The 19,701-nt window shown below is 36.0% G+C and overlaps 1 protein-coding gene across 5 annotated transcripts in view; it reads right to left on the reverse strand.

The window, feature by feature from the left end:
• NTNG1 (netrin G1) overlaps positions 1-19,701 on the reverse strand; it is a 152,777-nt gene that overhangs the window by 40,336 nt on the left and 92,740 nt on the right. For all 5 annotated transcript variants that reach the window (XM_090146219.1, XM_031595859.2, XM_090146217.1 and 2 more), the window contains exons 4-5: positions 16,214-16,386; positions 6,677-6,703 (exon numbers count right to left, since the gene is read on the reverse strand). In XM_090146219.1, the coding sequence (XP_090002345.1) occupies positions 6,677-6,703; positions 16,214-16,386 (200 nt within the window). The remainder of the gene's footprint in view (positions 1-6,676; positions 6,704-16,213; positions 16,387-19,701) is intronic.

The following is a 19,701-nucleotide window of genomic DNA, read 5'->3' on the forward strand; positions in this document are numbered from 1 at the left end:
CTGTTGTTAAATGTTTCATGGTAGGTGTTCTAGGTAAACAAAGCTACAGAAATGTGAAAAAGGGCTTCAAAAAGTATATTGTTAGTGCATTGTTTAAAAGTAAAGGTACTGTAGGCACCTTAAATAGTAAAGGTAGATGAGATATATGAATGAGCAGAAAATCAAGACATGACATTTTAAATTTGCACTGGAAATTTCTGTGATTTTATTTCCTATTATTTGAAAGCCAACTCTTGAAAAAAAAAAAAAAATTTGTGGAGAAAGGAAAAGGTGATGATTGCAGATTTACTAGATATATGATCATTTCCTCTGGCCACTCCCTTCTAGCTTCCCCTCAATGTTTTGAATATAAAGATATTAAATGAAGAAAATACATTTCAAGTATTCCCTAGAAATGCAATCTGCACCTCATGCCACATCATGGCTTTGAATTAGGGAAAAAACAGAAATGAAACAGGTCATTTCAGCCTAATTCCAGCCAGACAGCTGCACATGAAAAAACTTGTCATTTTGTTGGCAGAAAATAATCAGCTCTTTGGTTGAAGTGAGAAACAAACAAGTACTGAGCTGGCAGTAAAACTGGAATGTACTTCCACTGAGAGGGACTATCCTTCACTAGGGGTGCTGACCAAGGGCAGGTGATGGGGCATATGAAGACTACATTGCTGCCTGGGCATTTGCACTCTGTATACTTTCATCTCCTAAAATGTTTACGCTGACTTGTCCACAAACATTACATTTGCTAAAAATTACTCATGGTAAATCAATAAGCCTTAAACAGTGCTCACTCTAATGCTAGACAAAGAGAATTTGTGTTTCCTACTGTCATTATTTATTCACATTATAAAGAATGCTGGTGAGGGAGACTAGTTATGTTTAAGTTTAGTCTCTTAAAACTTTGGCTTAAAACACATAAAAGTATTTTTTTAAAAATCAAGTTTAGTGATTCCAGCAGAAGGTGTTGAAAACTGGCTTTGCCACTGCCTATTTTAAACAATGAGTAGCTGAGAGTAAAGATGTCTTCATCCAGAAAATAGGCATCTGCTGAGCACAGTGGTAGATGTATGACAGTGGTTTTAGGTTTAATATTAAACAAAAAAAGATTGAGAATAATTAGAAATAATGATTGTATCAGATCAGTGGCAATGGAGATTTTGTAACTGCTGGAATAATTGAATGTTTGTATCAGATGATATATGGTCTCATCTTGCAAAGATCGTGTGATAATTATTACACTGTTTCTAGGTCTGTTTGAAGCAGTGATAACATACCTCATGAAAAATTTGTCTTTTGGCAGTTTATTAATACTGAAAATCAATCTCCTGAAATGGGAAGGAATGCCAAAAGAAAGGTTTTTTACAAAAAAAATCATGCACTGATTTCTTAAGTCTTAAAAAAAAATTCTGGGCCAATTTTAGGCAATCTTTTTGGACCAATGTAGGAAGTTTCATACCTGTTCCTTTGAAGAAAGGAGAATTCTGCATAAATGTGAAGATGTGGTTGTTTTTATGGCAGATCCTCAGCTACAACATCTTTTACAACTGTTGGAAGAATTTAAATGCAATTAGTTCTTTATGCGTCCAGTTGTTGTTTCAGAGTAAAAGCAAGTGATCTTTTTAGAGGTTTTAAAAATCTAGTGATTCAGTTCTGGAAAATTTTGGAGCTGATCTCAGAAAAAAATCTGCTGCTTTTAACTAAGGTGAAAGATAGTTATTCTCACACTAATGAAGTTGGAAGGACTATTCTTCAATTGTAAGTATTTACAATATTTGCAAAATATTTTTTATTTTGATTTGTTCTTCTTTTATCTTACAGTGGTGCTGGAATTCACAGGTGGACTGAGACTATTGTACTGTTGTTCACAGCTGATGAAGAACAGTAAATCAAGACCTATTTTAAAAAATCAAAATGCTGATTTCAAGACTCATTCTTCTTTATATTCCAAGAAGTAAATTAATTTCATGTCTGGGAACAAAATATATTAAAAAAATAAAATAAAAAAAGGGAAAAAAAATGAGAACTGCCTTGTCTCCTCAAGCTTTAAAGATGTTGTATTTTTAAATATCTTCCTAGATCTTGTCTTTTGTCCAGAAACTTTTCTGAGTAGCTGCATCTAAATTTGCGCGTTGCAAATGCAACATTTTTTCCACAGGTACCATAACTCGTATCAAAATGTTGCTTTACATAGTGTCCCTGTAGCATCCTACCATGCGATGGTTCGTTAACAGCTATACGAAAATTAATAGGGAACTGAATAGTCTTCTCTATATTACAGCAAATTAAAAAAAGAAAGTTCTGAAAAGACTGATGTACTACTGATTGTAATTAATCCTAGGTGATGAAGATACTTTGGGATGAAGAATGAGAAACAACACTGAACTGCCACTGGCCATGTCTACTAAGTTGGAGAGAATGGCTCTTCTTACCTGCTAAAATTGGTGGATCTGGCAAATCAAGCAAACTAAAACAAAAACTCTCCGAAATTCCAGCCCAGCTGTTTATCAGTGCGTTCTTGAGGAGTACTCTACAAATCACTCCAGAAAGAGTGGGATTCTGTTCAGCACTGGAGTCAGCAAAGGGACCTTAGTTAGTGAACTTCAGGACTGAAACCCTAGTTACATAGGAGAACAGTGGTGTTCTCATGAATTCTACCAGGTAAATAAACTCAAAATTTCTTTGACTTAGAATGTTCAATTTACTTTCAGATCTAGTATTCAAATGAAAGCACTATACCACAAAGGATACTGGTCTCTCTTTTTTTTTTTTTTTTTTTTTTTTCAGCTTTGTGAAGTTTTCATATCATAGAAAGCCTAATTGTTAAACTTGAAGTGAAAAATTCTGGGCTCTTAGAGTTATTAGAGTTATTAGAGTAACAGTGAGAAAACAAATACTGTCTTCCTGTAACTGCTTATTCAGATAAAGTGATTGCCTTAGACTATGTGTCTGATTTACAGTGTTATTTAGTAAAAAGTCAGATTTCATTAAAACTGAATTGAAATAGGAATATTTTGCTAATATATCCAACACATTACAATCTGGAAACTATATAAAAGATTTTGTAGGTTCATGGTTTCTTAACTATTCAGTTCTCTCTGTAGAACTTGTTCTCAATTAATTACAGTTACAACCTAGTTATGCATATTTAAATCCTACTGACATATGTGGATGTTATGTACATAATCTAGTCCAGAGCTTGGCACTGTAATAACTTTGATCCCAGTGCAAGTTTAGTGAGAGAAGTTCTTGATTTGGTGCAAGGGGATGAAATCAGGTTCTAAATACTTCCAGTGTGATTTTAAAAAAATAAGATTTCTAGTATTTGCTCTCACAATTTTATAATATTTATATTTCTCACTTCAAAATATCACAATAAATATTTTAAACAAATAAAGTTACACTCATCCTAACACTATTTTAAATGCAGAAAGATATCCACCATATCTTTCAAGGTTAAGAAACCAATAAAATAAGAATGCCCGTTCAAGGTTTATTTTATTTTGTTTTATATTCATTATCATTCCAAAAAAAGCTCTCTTAATTTGAAATTGGCTGTAAAGAAGAATAAAAATATAGGGAACAAAGCAGAGAATGCCATTTGAATATCTTGATTCCACCTTGCACTTGGGTGCACGGTCTGTCTCTAAACTCTGACTCATCTGCCACCAGCAGGCTTTAAGGTGATAATCACCCACACAGAGCTATTTGCACATCATGTCTATCTTATCCTGTATCTAATTATACCCTTTATAACAAACTGTTTAGCATAATTAGTGGTGTTATGCTTCACAGGAATAAAGATAGAAGCTATAGGTTAGAAGATTCAGGTTTCTGAAGGCATACATGTACGAACTAGTAATTTTTGTATGTGGTCACAATAACAAATATTTTGATGCATTGGTCTATGTAAAATTAGACAATGATTATTTTAGCAAGTAAAGTAATGCAGTTTTCAGAATGTTCAAGTATTGTGTAAGCATTGCTAATCATAAATTTTACAACTATGAAATGGTTTTGGGACTCATTAATTGCTAATGCTCTCACCAAATATCCTTGCAGATATGGCTGAAAAATGCTGAAAGGGACAGCACTGGAATCTAGAATGCTGGAAGTGACTGGAAACCTATTATTCAACTGATAGACAGCAGCAAGTACAAATGACCTTAATAGGAAAGCTCGTATTTATTTATTTATTTTCTAGATGATCAGAAAGGATGTTTACTTAATGACCATTCTTTCTTTGTACTCAATCTAATGATAATCTGCTTTAATACAATATGATTGAAATATAAAAGGAATAGAGAATAATGTGTGTATGTGCACACAGTAAAATATATCGTAGTTTTCTTTGAGGATACTTTCATTTGGGTCTTCAGAGAACACTGATTGCAGTGGCACCTGATTTGTTTGCTGGCAGTTTGGTTTACATTCGTTCCCTTCCTCCTGTCCCCTTCTTATGTACTTGAAAAAGCTTGAAGAACACAAAATGCAATATCCCCGTAGTAATGTTTGCTGTCAGGCAAAATAAAACCCAAATGGTATCTCCTGAGAATAAACTCCTGTCCCTAGTTAGGGAGAAACTCTGCTGATTTGAACACAAGCATAGCATAGACAAAAGAAGTAATGCAGTATCCATTAAAGCAGCCACAACTATTGAATCTTCTTTGGTTTTATGTATTAATTGTAATTCTGTTAAATTCTCTTAGAGACAAGAATATATTTATGGGTTCTATCCTTGTTTAACTGATAATTCTGTTGTTTCTATCCTATAGTAAAGATGTTCAGAAGATTGTGCAAGTAGAGCTGTTTTTCCCCTGAGCTATTTAAGAAGAAAAGCATGAAAAAAAGCAAGCAGAATATCAGTATTTACTTATGCTCGCGAAGAGATGTTCGTGCTTCAGCCTTTCCAGGTAAATAAAGAAATTTGTTGAATTCTACCACATATTAGTCCAAGATGTTTATAGCACATTTAAGATAAAGCATAAACTTGCACTAATTTTTCAATTTCCTATGGAACGTTAAACAGATTTTTCTCCATTTTTAATAGATAAACAGTACTAATCAACCCAGTTTAAAACACAAAGAGGTCAATATTGCATCCTTTCAGGTCACCATTACTTAAAAGGTATTTGAGTTTCCCTGTTAAGTTTTCAAAGGCCAACATCTGCTGATGCTCAGAAATGGTAGATGTGGTGACAAAGGCTGTATGGAGCGTGAAGTGAAAACACAAGTATTTAGTCCATGCAACACAGCAATAAGAAAATACAGCACAACCATACTCCAAAGACCTATTTTCCCATTCATCCCACGTCTGTTATTAATGGCAGGATATTTCTGGTAACACCAATATAGACTTACTCTTCTCTTCCATGTAGTTCTTTTTTTTTGTTATAAAATATATGTATAAAAACATGGTTTTAAAATAGCGTATCACTATCCATTTTCAGTCATGAAAGTGTCAAAGGAGATATTGAAGCAGGAAAATTACATTATTCAAATCGAAGGCTCTCAGTTTCAGGTTATTGTCATTGATGCTGCTTCAATATTTAAAGCTACCAAACAGATGCCATGGTATTCAGCTGTTAGCACTGTTCTTATTTACGAGGAGGCTAGTTTCGATGATATTTAGCTTGCTGCCTAGAGTTTAACAAATCAGTGCTATTCATGAGCTTCCGTAAACTGAGCTGATTTATAAATTGGCAGACCTGACTATGCATCAAAAGAAGTGAGGCAGTTTTATCCAAATTATTAGAAGCTTTTCAGCTGGATATCAGGTATGGCAAATTGTATTTTACTACGATGATATTTTCTCATTTTAATAGTCCTGCATCTCATAGAAGTTGCGTCTAAGGTTTCTGCAAAGCTGAGGCTGTGGGAAATATTCTTTCAGTCAGTCACAGCATGATAGATTTCTAGCCCTGCACTCTATTTGTAAGCAGCTGACATGCCCTGACTGTGTGCACTTGTCTGCTGTGGAACTCAGCTGAGACACAGAGCTCAGTTCTATGTTCTTCCTTTGTTTAAGTGGTCTGACATGATTAACCTGCTACTTCCTTGATATGCTCGTTCTTAACATTACAACCTTATGATTTTATCATAGTTTTGGTGTAATATTTTGAAGCTTTATATGCATACAGAAAAGCAGGATTATTTTTACAAGGAACACAGTTCTATCTGTTCTGTGCAGAAAAGCCCAGTTCAAAGGCCACTGGTGGTAATCTAAAGATTTGAACAGATATACTACATTTACTAAGCTACTGCACAAAAATGAAGTGTTTTTAAAAATCTTCTGTTCTCTCTTTGAATTTATACATAAACACATGAAAATTAATTGTCCTATACTTCCCTGTTACTAGTAAACATTTTTACAAAATATACTCAAGAAATATTTTCTGTGGAAGTTTTAATTCTCTGCACAATGCTCATTTTTACAGCGCTCATCTTTCATCTGCCAATAAGAATGCATCCGAAAATCTGTGCTTGAAGGCAGATACGTTGTTAGGAGTGACATTCTCTCTGACCATATAATACAGTTACATGTTAATGTAAGCCAGTACATAACCCCTTCACTGTAGAGCACATTTCAGATAAACATCATCTACAACAGAGAGGGATGTTGGGAAACTAGATCCAAGAAGCTGAATGAAAATGCAAAACAATACTGTGTCTTTTTACTTACTACCAATACTGGAAATACTGGGTATACCTGTAGAGAAAGAAAACAATAAAAAGATGTTAGCTGTTTACTGCAGTTGACAGCACTATTACATCTAAGATTCTGAAAAAAAAAAATTCCTCATTTTCAGAATATTGTATCAATAAATAGTTCCAAGCAATTGCTAGCATTTATCCAGCCCTTTCTAAATGCAGAGTCTTTAGATTTTTCAGTATGAGACTGTGGGGACCACTGAAATGTATTGACAGATGGGTATTTCTGGGACCCATACCAGATCTCAGAACTTCATGAATTTGTTCAGAACAGTTTTGTATTTGAACTAACCAGCCATTAGGTTTAGTGCTTTATATAAAAATATAACTCATGCATGTATTATGTAGATCTAGAGAAAAAATGAACCAAAGGATAGATGCATTGCTAACTGCTTTGGCCAGCTGCTTAAATCAGTTGATAGCTTCTGTTGCATTAACTGTACATAGCTATTTTTTTCATCCTTTACCTGATGGTTACCTAAATTAAGTTAAGGAAAAGAAATTTAATTGAGCAAAACAATCTAATGCATTAGGCTTGCCATATTGACTAAGCCTCTCATTGATTTCTTTTCCTGCTTTCATTTCAGTTTCTGAGCTGAACTAATGCAGGGAAACCATTCCAGAGGCAGGTGAGATTTACCAGAAGAGGTGGGGCTGCTGAGGAGTAAAGCTGCTACATTAGCAATGTGGGATCCCCAGTTGCCTGATGCAGTTCCGACATGCAGCTTGTGGTCATGTCTGCCCTGAATGGTGCTTTTTTTTTTTTTCATGTCCAAAACTGTGGACACAATCTTTTCTGAAATGCCATTTTCTTTATATTAAATGGTATTGATAATAGTACTATCGCTGGTGTTAAACTGCAGATCAGTAATTAAATTCTGAATATTTGCATTCTTTCAGTTAAATACAGTTTTCTTTCTGTAAGTTTTATTGACTTCAGTAGCATGTGCTTTACTGCAGAAATCTTTTTCTCCATTAAACATCTGCTATACTACTTTCAAAATCCATCTTGAAGAGTTCTGTCTTACTCAGAGATCGTATGGACTATTCTCCAATGAAGCAAGCTGGAGTGAAGGAATGTTTGCATGATAAATGACGTTCAATGTAAGTATGGTGGTAGAGACAATAGGGATCATTACTAAATTCTAGCCTGGCAAGGAGAAAACTGAAGTAATTTGGAGTACAGAATGATGACCTTAAGCAGATATGGCAATGCTGGGGCATGTGCCAGAAAGGCTGCCCTACTTTCAAATCATATGTGGGAACTGGGACCTGCAGAGGGCCAGGCCCTGCACTTGAGGAGCCCCTGCTGAATGAAACTCTCATTCAGACATCATTTCCAAACTTCATTTTTGCTGAGATTAACACATATGTGTATGTATATACTTAAATCACGTAGTTAAGTATTAAAAGTTAAATAAGAATACGGTCATAATAGAACATATTTTTTGTTCTAAAAGTTACAAAAAGAACTTAGTTCACTATGTACTTTTAAATTAGGATAGGTTAATGTAAGAGAACTTCTAATGTAATCGCCTTGCCTTAATAGTCAAAAAGGCAATCAATTTTCCAACATTTTTTACCCAAAGTTTCAATAGAAGTTTGTTTCCTTTTCTTGCAAGTCATTATAGATGTTTTAAATTAGCAGAATTCATTTTCCTTTATATACTGATGGAAACTGCAAGGGTATTAGATAAAGTACAGATCCTGTGTTCTCACACTCACACTTCCACTGTGAAACTGTATTTGTATTTCCTTCAGCATACTCCCCCACCTCAAACCTCTTTTCTCTCCTACACACACACACAAATATCCTTTCCTTTCTGTCCTTAACAGATTGTAGGAAAGGGAGAGGCTTTCCTGCAAGTCTGATCTCCTCTTTTTATTCTATTTCACAAATTCATAGTGATAAATGCTTCCTGGGCAGAGAATAATGAGAATAAAAAACTTGCTTGCCTTGAAGGGCTCTGAATTAAACTTGCAAAGTTGTCTCCAGGTTCTGTTTGAAAAGCTTTTTCGCTCTTTCCATAGTTTCTATATTTGTGTGATTTTTGTAATACCAGTTACCCTATGTGTGGTGACTGTGTTGATAGTGTTCTACTTTATGCCCTTTCTGCTAAAGAGAGTGAGAATGGCACTTCTGGGTTTGTCTAGAAAAGAGGTGATTGCGTAGGGCCGTGAGACAGGATCTATTAACACTCCTTAAAAACTAAAGTGCACATATAATGGGAAATATGTTCTTAGTAGCGGTGCTCTGGGAAGATCAGGCTTTGCATATCAAGGCCAGTTCTGGCACAGCAGAGCTGCGTGAAGTGCAGCAGGTTCTCCCATCACCAGCCCTGAGGTGTGCATGCATGCCATGTGGGGGCTTGCAGCATGGTGGGGAGGAAGCTGCTGGGAGCTGGGCGGGATGCTGTCCCCTGGCATGGTGGGTGCCCATCAGCCTTGTGGCAAGACAGATCAACCAAGCACAACTCTCTTCTGCTAAATTAATGAAATCAAGTGACTGCATTTACAAATAATGAGTTGTTAAACCAAAGCAATGTTCTGTCTAAGTTCTTCCACTTGGAATTCACTGGGATGCTTATGCATTGTAATGGGGAGTCTTGTACTGAGAAAAGAGTCAGGGTAGCTCCTGACCCCAAAATGGTGAACACTGCAGAAGTCTCTGATCCTATTTACTATTTTTGACTTGACTTGAGGGTGATGGTTTGATATACTGCATATTCACTGAAGTACTTCTAAATATGCACACGTTACATGAGAGAAAAAATCTAGTGCTTTCCCTGCATATGGTCTTCTGCATCTGCCTTGTAATCTTCTTGTTTCCCATTATCAGGAAATGGGTTGTTTTAGCAGCTAGATACTGTGTAGCTGACTATTGTGAACAGAGAAAAAAACTCCACAAATTGGATGCTTGCAAAGAGGCAGGTTTTAGATTTCTTGTGCAGATTGTGTCAGTATGGAATGCATAACACAAAGGAATGACATCAAGCTTTCAGTGAGAAGGGCAATGCTGCAGTTTGCCGTCTCAGAGCAGGCCATATGCTGCAGCTGCCCTGACCATCAATGTGTTTGCATGCTTCTTGCCAGCAGAGCAGGTAATGCAGTCAGGCTGCGTGTTCTCCTGGGCTCAGAGAGCATTTGGGGTGGAGGAATTATTCTGGCAACTCAATCTTGGCTACTGTCTTTCTCATGGGTTTCTCTGCCTTTGCCATCACAAGGCTGGATGTGCACCTGCCATATGATGGGGAGTCAGGGATGGGCAACTGCTGCTATCAGAGCACTGCATCTTGCTTGTGGCTCACGTATTCAGTGAGCCAGTCACCCAGAATTATCCAGGTGAGGTGAATGCAGCCTAGAGACTGAGAATTTAGGCTGCCTGTTATGAAGGTATGAGAAGATACAAGAATAGATAACGCAATACAATTTTGGACTCCTTAATTGCTGATGAAAGTTCTGTGAGAGCTTTTCCGACAAAAGATATTTCCTTATAATTGTATTCTACAGAACATACTTTGATTCTTAAAGAGGTGCAAAATATTGAGTTGAATCCCATAGCAAAGAGTCAGAGCAGGCCTGCCATGTCTGATCTGTTTTCCTGGGACATACGTGATGCAGCACGACAGCACTCCTCACAGAGATTTTTTCCCTTTCTAAATTCTCCACTGAGGCATGATCACAATATCAGATAATCAGTATCAGTTTTAGAAGTTCTGAATTCTATAGTAATTTAAAGTTCTGAGAAGCTGGAGGAACCTAGCATCTTGTAATCCCTTCATCAAAGGGAGTGATTATTATGATCACAGAAGTAAACTTTTTGTGTTCTGTCAAATAGTGTTTAGGCAAAGGACCACACACTGTGAAAGACATAATTCTTAGGAAGTTTTGCATGTGTTTTGTTGTGAGAGCCTTAGAACTCCTGCTACTGTTAGCTTTGCAGTTCCTCACTCTGTAAAGATTGAAAAGATTATCAGAATTGTCAAGAAGCAATGTTTTACTCCTTAAGCATGCCCCATTCCTCTGCACTGAGATCATGTAGGACAACATCCTTTACTTAATTCATGAAAGTAGGCAATGGAAAGCAAATGCCTGTTGCTTCAGAGAACAGGACCCTTAGAAAATGAGACTTTATCTACAATGTGAACCTGCCTTGAAAAGATAGGTGACTGCACGATCTTTTCAGGCATAGGGATTTCTGCTACATAGATTCCTCAATAACAAGCCTGCCATCATACAACCTCCTCGCCAATTTCACTTATGCTGGTCCTTCAAGATGGCTTTGTGTCATCAAATATTCATGGGGAAAAATATAACACAGATGAGGGTAATCAGTGCAATAGTTTAAGTACCATTACTTTTTGCCAGAACTGTTTGTGTGGCAGCTGTGCTGCAGTGATGCCTCATAAGTCTTTTCCTGCTCAGGGAGGATTAGGGCTGTGCTGCTGAGACAGAGGCTGTTCTGTCAGAGGGGAACCTGCTGCAGAAGAAATTCTGTTAACTGATTGAGACTATCTGCCTAACTTCTCACTGAAAAAATCCACCACTGAAAAATCCACCAGTGTTCCTTGTGTCCTGGCCAATGCTTTGTTTCATGTCGAACTATGCATTAGCAAAGTTAGGTAGCAGCTGGGAGGCATTTTTTAGCTGAGTGTCAAGCATTTCTGGTACAGGTTATTGGCTGTGGAGGACTGACAAAAAAGCGAGCAGGCTTTGATGGATGGGAGCCCAGCACAGTCTCGGACAGCTCTGTTTGATAGAGCAAAGAACATAAGTGCCAGAGATGATCTAAACAACAGAAGGAAGAAAAGGGCTGGTGCTGTCAGACACGTATGACTGCTGAGAGAAAAGCTATCTTGTAATACCAAGTACTGAGAAATTCAATAAGTTCACTTTGAGTGCCGAAACATATTGCAGTACAAACTATTTGTAGAATGTGGCAGCACAAGGGAATAAATGTAATCACAAAATAGTCAATAAGATAGAGTGAAAATATAAAATAAATGCTATGCAGTAGTATCCGTATACAGTGAAGAATTTGATGTTTTTCACAAAAGCAGGCAAAAATGCTTTGCATTTTCCTAAAAAAAAAAAATAAAAAAAAATGTTCAATAAAAATGAGAAGGATACAAATATCAGCTTTATATCAAGGTTTAGATTATGAGTGGAATATAGCCTAGAATGCTCTTGTGTTTCATGAGCTGTAGCTTGAATAGGTATGAGCGAGCCTCATTGGCTACCAAAATGGCAGAATCAGGACAGTGGAAACTATATCAATTCCTGTTTGGAAAGATTTTGAAACAGTCCTTAGCCTTCTTGTTGAATCTAAGCAAATTCCCTAATATAATAGAATGTCTGGAGAAATCTTTATTTTGTGGAAAAAAAAAAAAAAAAAAAAAAAAAAACATTTATAGAATTATATTTTAACTGCATCTTATTTAAGCACTCAAACAAAACAAAAATGCTTCAAATCCATTCTAAATGAAAAATATTTTGTCTTAGATGAAGAAGGTAGAATCTGAAAATTGGAAGGAAGAAAAGAATCAAAGGAGACTGCTGTAATGAAGGACCAATTATTGTATCCCTGGGGAATATAATTACCATATCAAGGAGCGTTTAGAGCCACGCCAGATAAGTAAGTTAATTCTACCAATATGTTCCCCAAAATGTTCACAGAATGTATGGTTAACTAAGAAGAGTATGGCACTAGAGCTACGTTTACTGATCACCTGATGGAGATGGTGACACAAACTCAACAGTGTAAATGAAATTACACTGGCCCTACAGAAAGGCTACAGAATAATGCAACAAATTCAAATGCTACAACTGATGCTGGATTAAATCAGGAAGTGACAATGAAATGAAGCTTTTACATACCATGAATGATTGGTGCTTGTAGCAAGTAATCAGAAAACCCACAAGAAGAGAAGCTTATTTAGTTCTTAGTAGTGCATAGGACCTGATTCAAGAAGCAGTTATCATGGAACCGCTTCTAGAATGAAAGCCAACATACTTGCTGAGAGAAAAAAGGAGAAAAAAATCCACTGCAGAAACTTTCAGAGAGAGCAGATAAAAATGAGGAATCTAGTTGAAAGGAAACCAAAAAGAACATCTAAACAAATATAATGCAGACAACAGAGAAACACGTAAAAATCTGAGAGACTAAGAATAATTACATACAACCAATCAAAAGAAAGTAAATTCTAAAAGTGAACTTCACTAAAAACATAACAAACCTACCCAAATGGCAAAATAAAGAAGTCTTTAGAAAGATTCTCTTCACAAGTGTAAGTTAGGTTAATAGAGAAAGATAGGCAAAAAGCATAAAAATCTGTCAAGCTAAATATAAATGACAGTACTTGGAGAATCAACTTGCTACAGACTTAAATTTAATGCATATTTTTTTTTCTTTTTAAATAAACACACCATAAGCAGAAGGCTTCACAAAGAGATGATTGGGTAAATAGGCACTGCTAAATACTAAATAGTAAATGCTAAATTAATTGTTTGCACTGATGCTCACAACAAAGGTTAGAGAGATTCTCACAAACTGAGGAATTTATAAAAGTCTGCCATCACCAGAAGTTGTTTTAGAAGATAAAAGTAATATCAAGCAATAAGAATTGCCATATGGTTGTATTCACTGGAAAAGTGTTTTAAAGGAACTCAAATATGACATTTCTGAACGAATAACTGTAACATATAACCTGTCACTTATGTCAGCCTTGATGCCAGAAGAAATGTTGTCAGTGTGACACCAGTTCTTCTTAAAAAGGACTTAAGGGCTGATCCATGTAATAATAAAATACAAAGCAGACGCGTTTTTATGCCACTGCAAAAGATCCATGTTACGCTCACGTCTGGAATATGATGTGTAGTTTTAGCTCACCAAATCAAAAAAATGTCACCACAGAGCCAGAAGAGAGCAGAAATGGCACATGTAAATGGATGTGGCATCGCTTTTATATATGACAAGATTAAATAGATTAGGGAAATAGATATTTGGGAAAAATATTTGGGAAACAGACTGGAGAAGTGGACATGCCAAGTCTATAAAATAATAAATGGGATAACAAATAAATATGGTTGCATTATTCCATTTCTTCCTAAGGGGGTAAAGACTTAAATAAAAACACAAAAAGCAAACAAAAGGAAATTATTTTCACTCATTGTGTCTTTAAAATGCAAAGTGTGTTGCTGTAAGAAGCCACTGAGAAGGAATTTATGACAGCTGTCTCTCTCTCTCCTGAATCTAGAACCACTGTAGGAGACTCCAGTGCAGAAAGCCTCTTTATTGCTCAGGACTGGAAAGGCCAACACAAAATCCTTCTACATTCACCTACATCTTTCAGTTTTCTATAAACTGCTTCTGGTGAGCACTGCTGAAGTCAGGATTTGAGGTATGATGAAACATTGGTCAGCCCAAATAAGGTTACATTTTCACAATGCTTTAGTACTGCTACCAATAATAATAATAAATAGAAAATTCTTCCTTTTATTTGCAACAGAATGATTTTGATTTTGATGGAATAGTATGTCTGATGGAACTCCAGTGTTTAAAGTTGTCTTAAGCATCAGCAACCTTTCACTAAGTGCTAGTTCCACTGTTTCTGTTGATATATGTTCAATTCATTTTAAATGATATCAGTAACATAACAAACTGCATGTGGAAAGATCCCCATTTTTACTTTCAGATGTATTTTGTCCCCAGTGCAGATGATTACTGGGGTAATGATATATGCATGTGTATATATATATGTATGTTTCTATATACATATGGTATGTATATGTGCCTATGCACGTGTATATATACATAAATACATACACATGTATGTATACATAAATACATACATAAATAAAATCAAGCTGGTAAATCTCACCGTTTTTCTCTAAACAATACTTTAAAGTACTAATTCTGAGAGCAATGCTCCCTTTCTATAACTTGGAAAAAGTGAATTCTCTTACAGAATGTTTTTCACTTGATTTTTGAAGGTTCCTTTTTTCTGCTCAGTAGGAATTTTATCATAATTTCATACCCCCACACTTCACGGTTTGTTACTTGGGCTATTACTCTCACATTTAACTTGATAAGGTCCTGCTTCCTGTGATACTCATTTTTGTGTCTTGATTCCTCACAGCTGCTGCTTTGAAGTCTTAGATAACATTCTGAGCACTGCACATTTCTCCTGATTTTAAACTTCCATTCAACGAATTACATAGCTTTGTTTCTCTTACATAACTTTTCAGTAAATTGTTATATTCTAATATTCTAGAAATAAATGTTTTGCTTTTAATCAGAGTAAAACTCTGGACTTTTTTCTTCAAAGAAGCTATAAGTTCTGTCAAAAGGTTTGGTGATTTATTCTCATCTTCTTTAATCCTTTCTTCAAAGGAATGTAAGTCTGTTACTCAGGAGGAATTTGAATCGTCGTGTATTTCATACATGCATGAAAAAAAGAACTGATGCAGTGCAACCCCTCTTTCAGCACCATGTTCTGGTTGACCTAATCCTGTCCAGGACCAGGAAGTGTAGCTGCAAGTAACTTCCTTTGGATGATATTCAAGTGTTTTGGAATGGTATACTTGAAATAGTGAGTATGCAAGCTGTTGAACGCGTATTAGTTTGAAATGGGCGGAGATAAAAATGTTTTTGCTCTCACTTTTCCTCTTAGAGATCGGCAAGGTTGAACATGAGTCTGGATTACAGGTCAACATCAGATACAAAATTCCTTTATCAGCCTGTAGATATAGTTATTAATAGAAAGACTTTTTAAAATTTTCTTAAATGGATGACAAAATCTGACAAAATCTGTTGCAGTTGTTTTGAGTCCAGAGGCAATAAAAATGTATGAGTGGAAAGCTGAGAGAGCTTTGAGCACTGCTGCAGACATTCCCACTGGTTTCCCTCCCTTACATGTGCTTTTTCATGTGAAGGGTGTGATTCTTGTTTGGTTCCTTAATATTTTTTGTGCAGTATCAAAGAATATGTCCATGGATACAAGCATGACAATTGTTTACATGGGTTGACAGTGATAGGACAAAAGGGAATGTTTTTAAACCAAGACAGGGAAGGTTTAGGTTAGATATTAAGAGGAAGTTTTTCACTCAGAGGGTGGTGATGCACTGGAACAGGTTGCCCAAAGAGGCTGTGGATGCCCCATCTCTGAATGCATTCAAGGTCAGGCTGCATGTGGCTGTGGGCAGCCTGGTCTAGAGGTTGGTGACCCTGCCTGTGGCAGGGGGGTTGAAACTGGATGATCTTTGAGGTCCTTCTCAGCCCAGGCCATTCTATGATTCTATGCAGTTCTCATGTAAAATAATTACAAGCATGTAGAATACAGATGATGACATGATGCATACTTACAATTAATGTGCTTTTAGCCATGTTAAGTTACGTGCATTGAGTCATAAAAAAGGACAAACTTTTCCCAGTATTAATCTTCCTTCATAGTTGTGATATGAGCAGAATTCTAATAATGAAAAAATCTTATTTTGCAAAATTACTTACAGATATTAGCAGTGCCCTTAGGTATAGGCAGATAAGAACCAGGGCTCCATGGTCGGCCCTGGTAATTCTTCTTGCATTTTCCACAGTCTGGGCCAGTTGTGTTATGCTCACATTCACACAGTAGTCTTTTGTTTTCTTCTTTACAGCCAGTAGCGTGAAGGTTGCACTTACACCTATTTTAAAAAAGCAAAAATAAAAGAAGTAGGATATTATTTAAAGCTGTGTTTAGGTTTGGCTTATATTTTTTTTGTAAAGAACACCGTATGACAATCTTCTTTCTCAGTGTATTATGACTGTGTTTTAGAAAGTATCACAAGATACTGCTCAAAGAGCATGTGAAATTATCATCAACTCACACAGATCTAATAAGATAAACAGCGCTAATTTCACCGAGGTTTCAAGATGCTGAATCTTTTCTCTTTTCCACTAACATAACTCCACTAATCAACTAAATTATTTGTAATTTTCATACATCTAGGTCTACAATCTTGCAAAAATTCCAGAGTTGCTTGCTACACAAAAAGACAAAATAAGTTGTTTGTGTCCCTATAGAGTCTGTCCCAAATTAAGATTTGAATAGGCCATGGACATCTGAGAAAGCAGATTTCAATTAAATATCCTCTACAACAGCCTACTTACTTGAAAAATGTAAGTTCAGTTCAGTGATGTTTTGCCATTCTTGTTCAGCAAGAGCTGTCTTGCTCAGTAAGCAATTTTTTTTTCCCCTGCTTTAATTTTATATAATTATAGTAGCTGAAAGTCACAGGAAATATTGTTTCCTGAGTTTAATTTAGGAAATAGCACCTAAACAAACTTTGAGAAAAAAAAATCATTACAAAAATCAGATTCAGCATCTGCTACCTGAACAATTGTATTTCCTTTAATTCCTCTCTCTGCCTGAAACTAGGATTCTTATAGAATGGGAAAACTAATTTCATAAACAGTAAAATATTTTTACTTTTTATTCATCCCTTTCCAAAAAACGTTGGAAATGCCTAAAATCTGTTTCTGTTTGGAGCTGGAGAGAAAACTAGTATTTAATGACTCTGGTTGTTTGTTTTCATAATGATTGTATGTCTAGAGATTTAAAGGGTTCTCCTATGGGTATTTGTCACCTGTTCCATACACTGACCAATAATTAGAGCAAAACAACACATGGAATGACCAACTGCAAATTAACAGCTGTCAACCTGACTTCCATTTGGAAGGAATATGACCTGAAGCAACTGGCCACATACATATATATCCCCAGGGTAAAACAAACTTGCAGTTGTCATAAGTGGCTGCTGGAGAGAATCCACAAGAATTTATAATGCAGAAGATGCTGTAGCACCCTTTTCAGTGCTAGAAATGAGGCAGATGAAACTGTCGCTATTTAAGCAACACTTACTCTACAGAAAAGCAGGATTGGTACTGTTTAAATTGAAATTACCAAAATATATCAAACATGCCAGACAAAAGAAGGTGCACTTCATTTTTATATCATTTCTGAAATATTGATGCTTAAAGACTGCACCAATCGTAAGGTAAATTTTCAAAGACTAGACACTGCAGAGTGAAAGATACCTGTCTGGATGTCAGTGGATGAGATACGGCCAGTCATGCAGAGCTCCAAGTTTTGGTAAATAGAACTGCTATTAAGAAAAGTGATGAGTTGTTTTACTGCCCACTGGACTATGAAAACGGGAGATATACAATGATAGCATGGACAAGAAGGGGTCAAGGGAGAAAGAAGGAGGAGAGACTGTGTAGCACTGAAGACAGGAACTGATTGGCTTTCTTGCAGGAGATTTCTGCTTTATTGTAGGAACTCATCAGTGTTAGAAACAGCAAACTGATCTAGGCAGAAGAAAAAGCCAGCTGATGCTGAGAAAAGCGGTAATTCTCATGGCTCTGAAGACTGTGTACTGGTAAGGAGAAAATAAGTGTAGATGCATCTGCTAATTGATGCCAATGCACATAACTCTTCTAGAAGCACCAGAAAACAAACAGTGGTTGTGTCAGAAAATCTTTTTAAAAAAAGTCTGTATATAACAGATGCTGTAATTCTGCTTTGTTCCTAAGAGCTGGACTGACCCATCTTCAATTTTGCTTGCGTAACTGTAAGTCTTGAGCAGACTCTGGTTTCCTCCATCTCTCTCTGCTTCTATCCAGTCCTGTCCCACCTCTCTTTATGCATACGTTTTGTTTGTGTATATATATGGGTGTATATATATGCAAACAGTTCCTACAAATTCTCATGCCTATTGACTTCCTTTCATGTTCCACATTCCCTATTGTCTTTGTAGGCTGCCTTCTCTCTGCTGCCTTCCTATTCCTTGTTTCTCAGACAAGCTTGTGGAAACAGGTGGGAACTCTGAACTTTAAAAACCAGCTTAAGTGAGAATTAAAAAAAAAAAATTAAAAAATCAGCCCTCGTTATAGGCATTCAGAATATGTATAAAAAAGCCAAACAGTATTGTCATCTTAGCCACTTACCTTGCTAAACTTGCTAAATGGCTCTTCCTGTCTTAAATTTGTAGAACAATTCATTCAATCAATGGCACTTTGCAAATTAATTTATTTGTATGTGTTTATATATGTGAAAGCTTTCCTAGCTGGATCACCCAGGAAGCTGCATTCTGCCTTCAAAGAAAATTCCAAGGAATACAATTATAAGAGAAAGGAAAGCAAACTGTCTACTCCCTCTCCCACTAAAAACAAACAAAAAAAAAAACAAAAAAAAACCAAAAAAAGCCCCCCCACCACAAAATCATCACCACAAAAACAAAACAAAACACACCACACAACAGTGACAATGAAGGTATTACTTTACAAGAGTATGATTTAAAGTGGATGAAATAAAACAAAGTAAATTAATCATTGAAAAAATAAAGAACTGATAGAAACTGATAGAAAACCATTGTTAGCAGAGAACAGATAGTCAAAATCTAGCATCAAGAGATGAGCACGAGAAGTGCTGACAGTGTTACAGAATCCTAAAAAAACATCCTCAGAATAATTCAAACTTAGCTGCATACAATTTCAAAGAGAGTAAGGAGCAAGATGTGGTCACTTTGATTTTCTAAAGGACTATTTAAAGACAAAGTATAAAAATACATTTTCTTAAGAGTGTCAAAAGTGAAGTTAATGAGAGCCAGTTCATTGAGAGAAAAATAAATATTTCAAAAAACTCCAAACTGCAAAAGTCAGGCAATGTGTGGCAAAAGCCATTACCCTTAGCACTTCAGAATACTGGTAGTGTAAAAGTTAGTTTGGGTTTGTGATCATTAGTGTTATACAAGTGCAAAAAACCCTGCAGATTAAAGAAATACGAAGAAATTGAACCGAAGATATTGTATCACTAACTACACATAACAAGTAAAGGAGCATTAGCACAAAAAAAGCCATTCAGAGGACTGATCCACACAGGCTCTGATTCTCAACTCACTTGCACTAATTTTTGCTGATGTCACTTCACAGACCTCAGAGATTAATCATGATTTCTA

Source organism: Phasianus colchicus, chromosome 9 (assembly GCF_987193195.1).
Source record: "Phasianus colchicus chromosome 9, bPhaCol1.hap1.1, whole genome shotgun sequence".
In the NCBI taxonomy this organism is placed as follows: Eukaryota; Metazoa; Chordata; class Aves; order Galliformes; family Phasianidae; genus Phasianus; species Phasianus colchicus.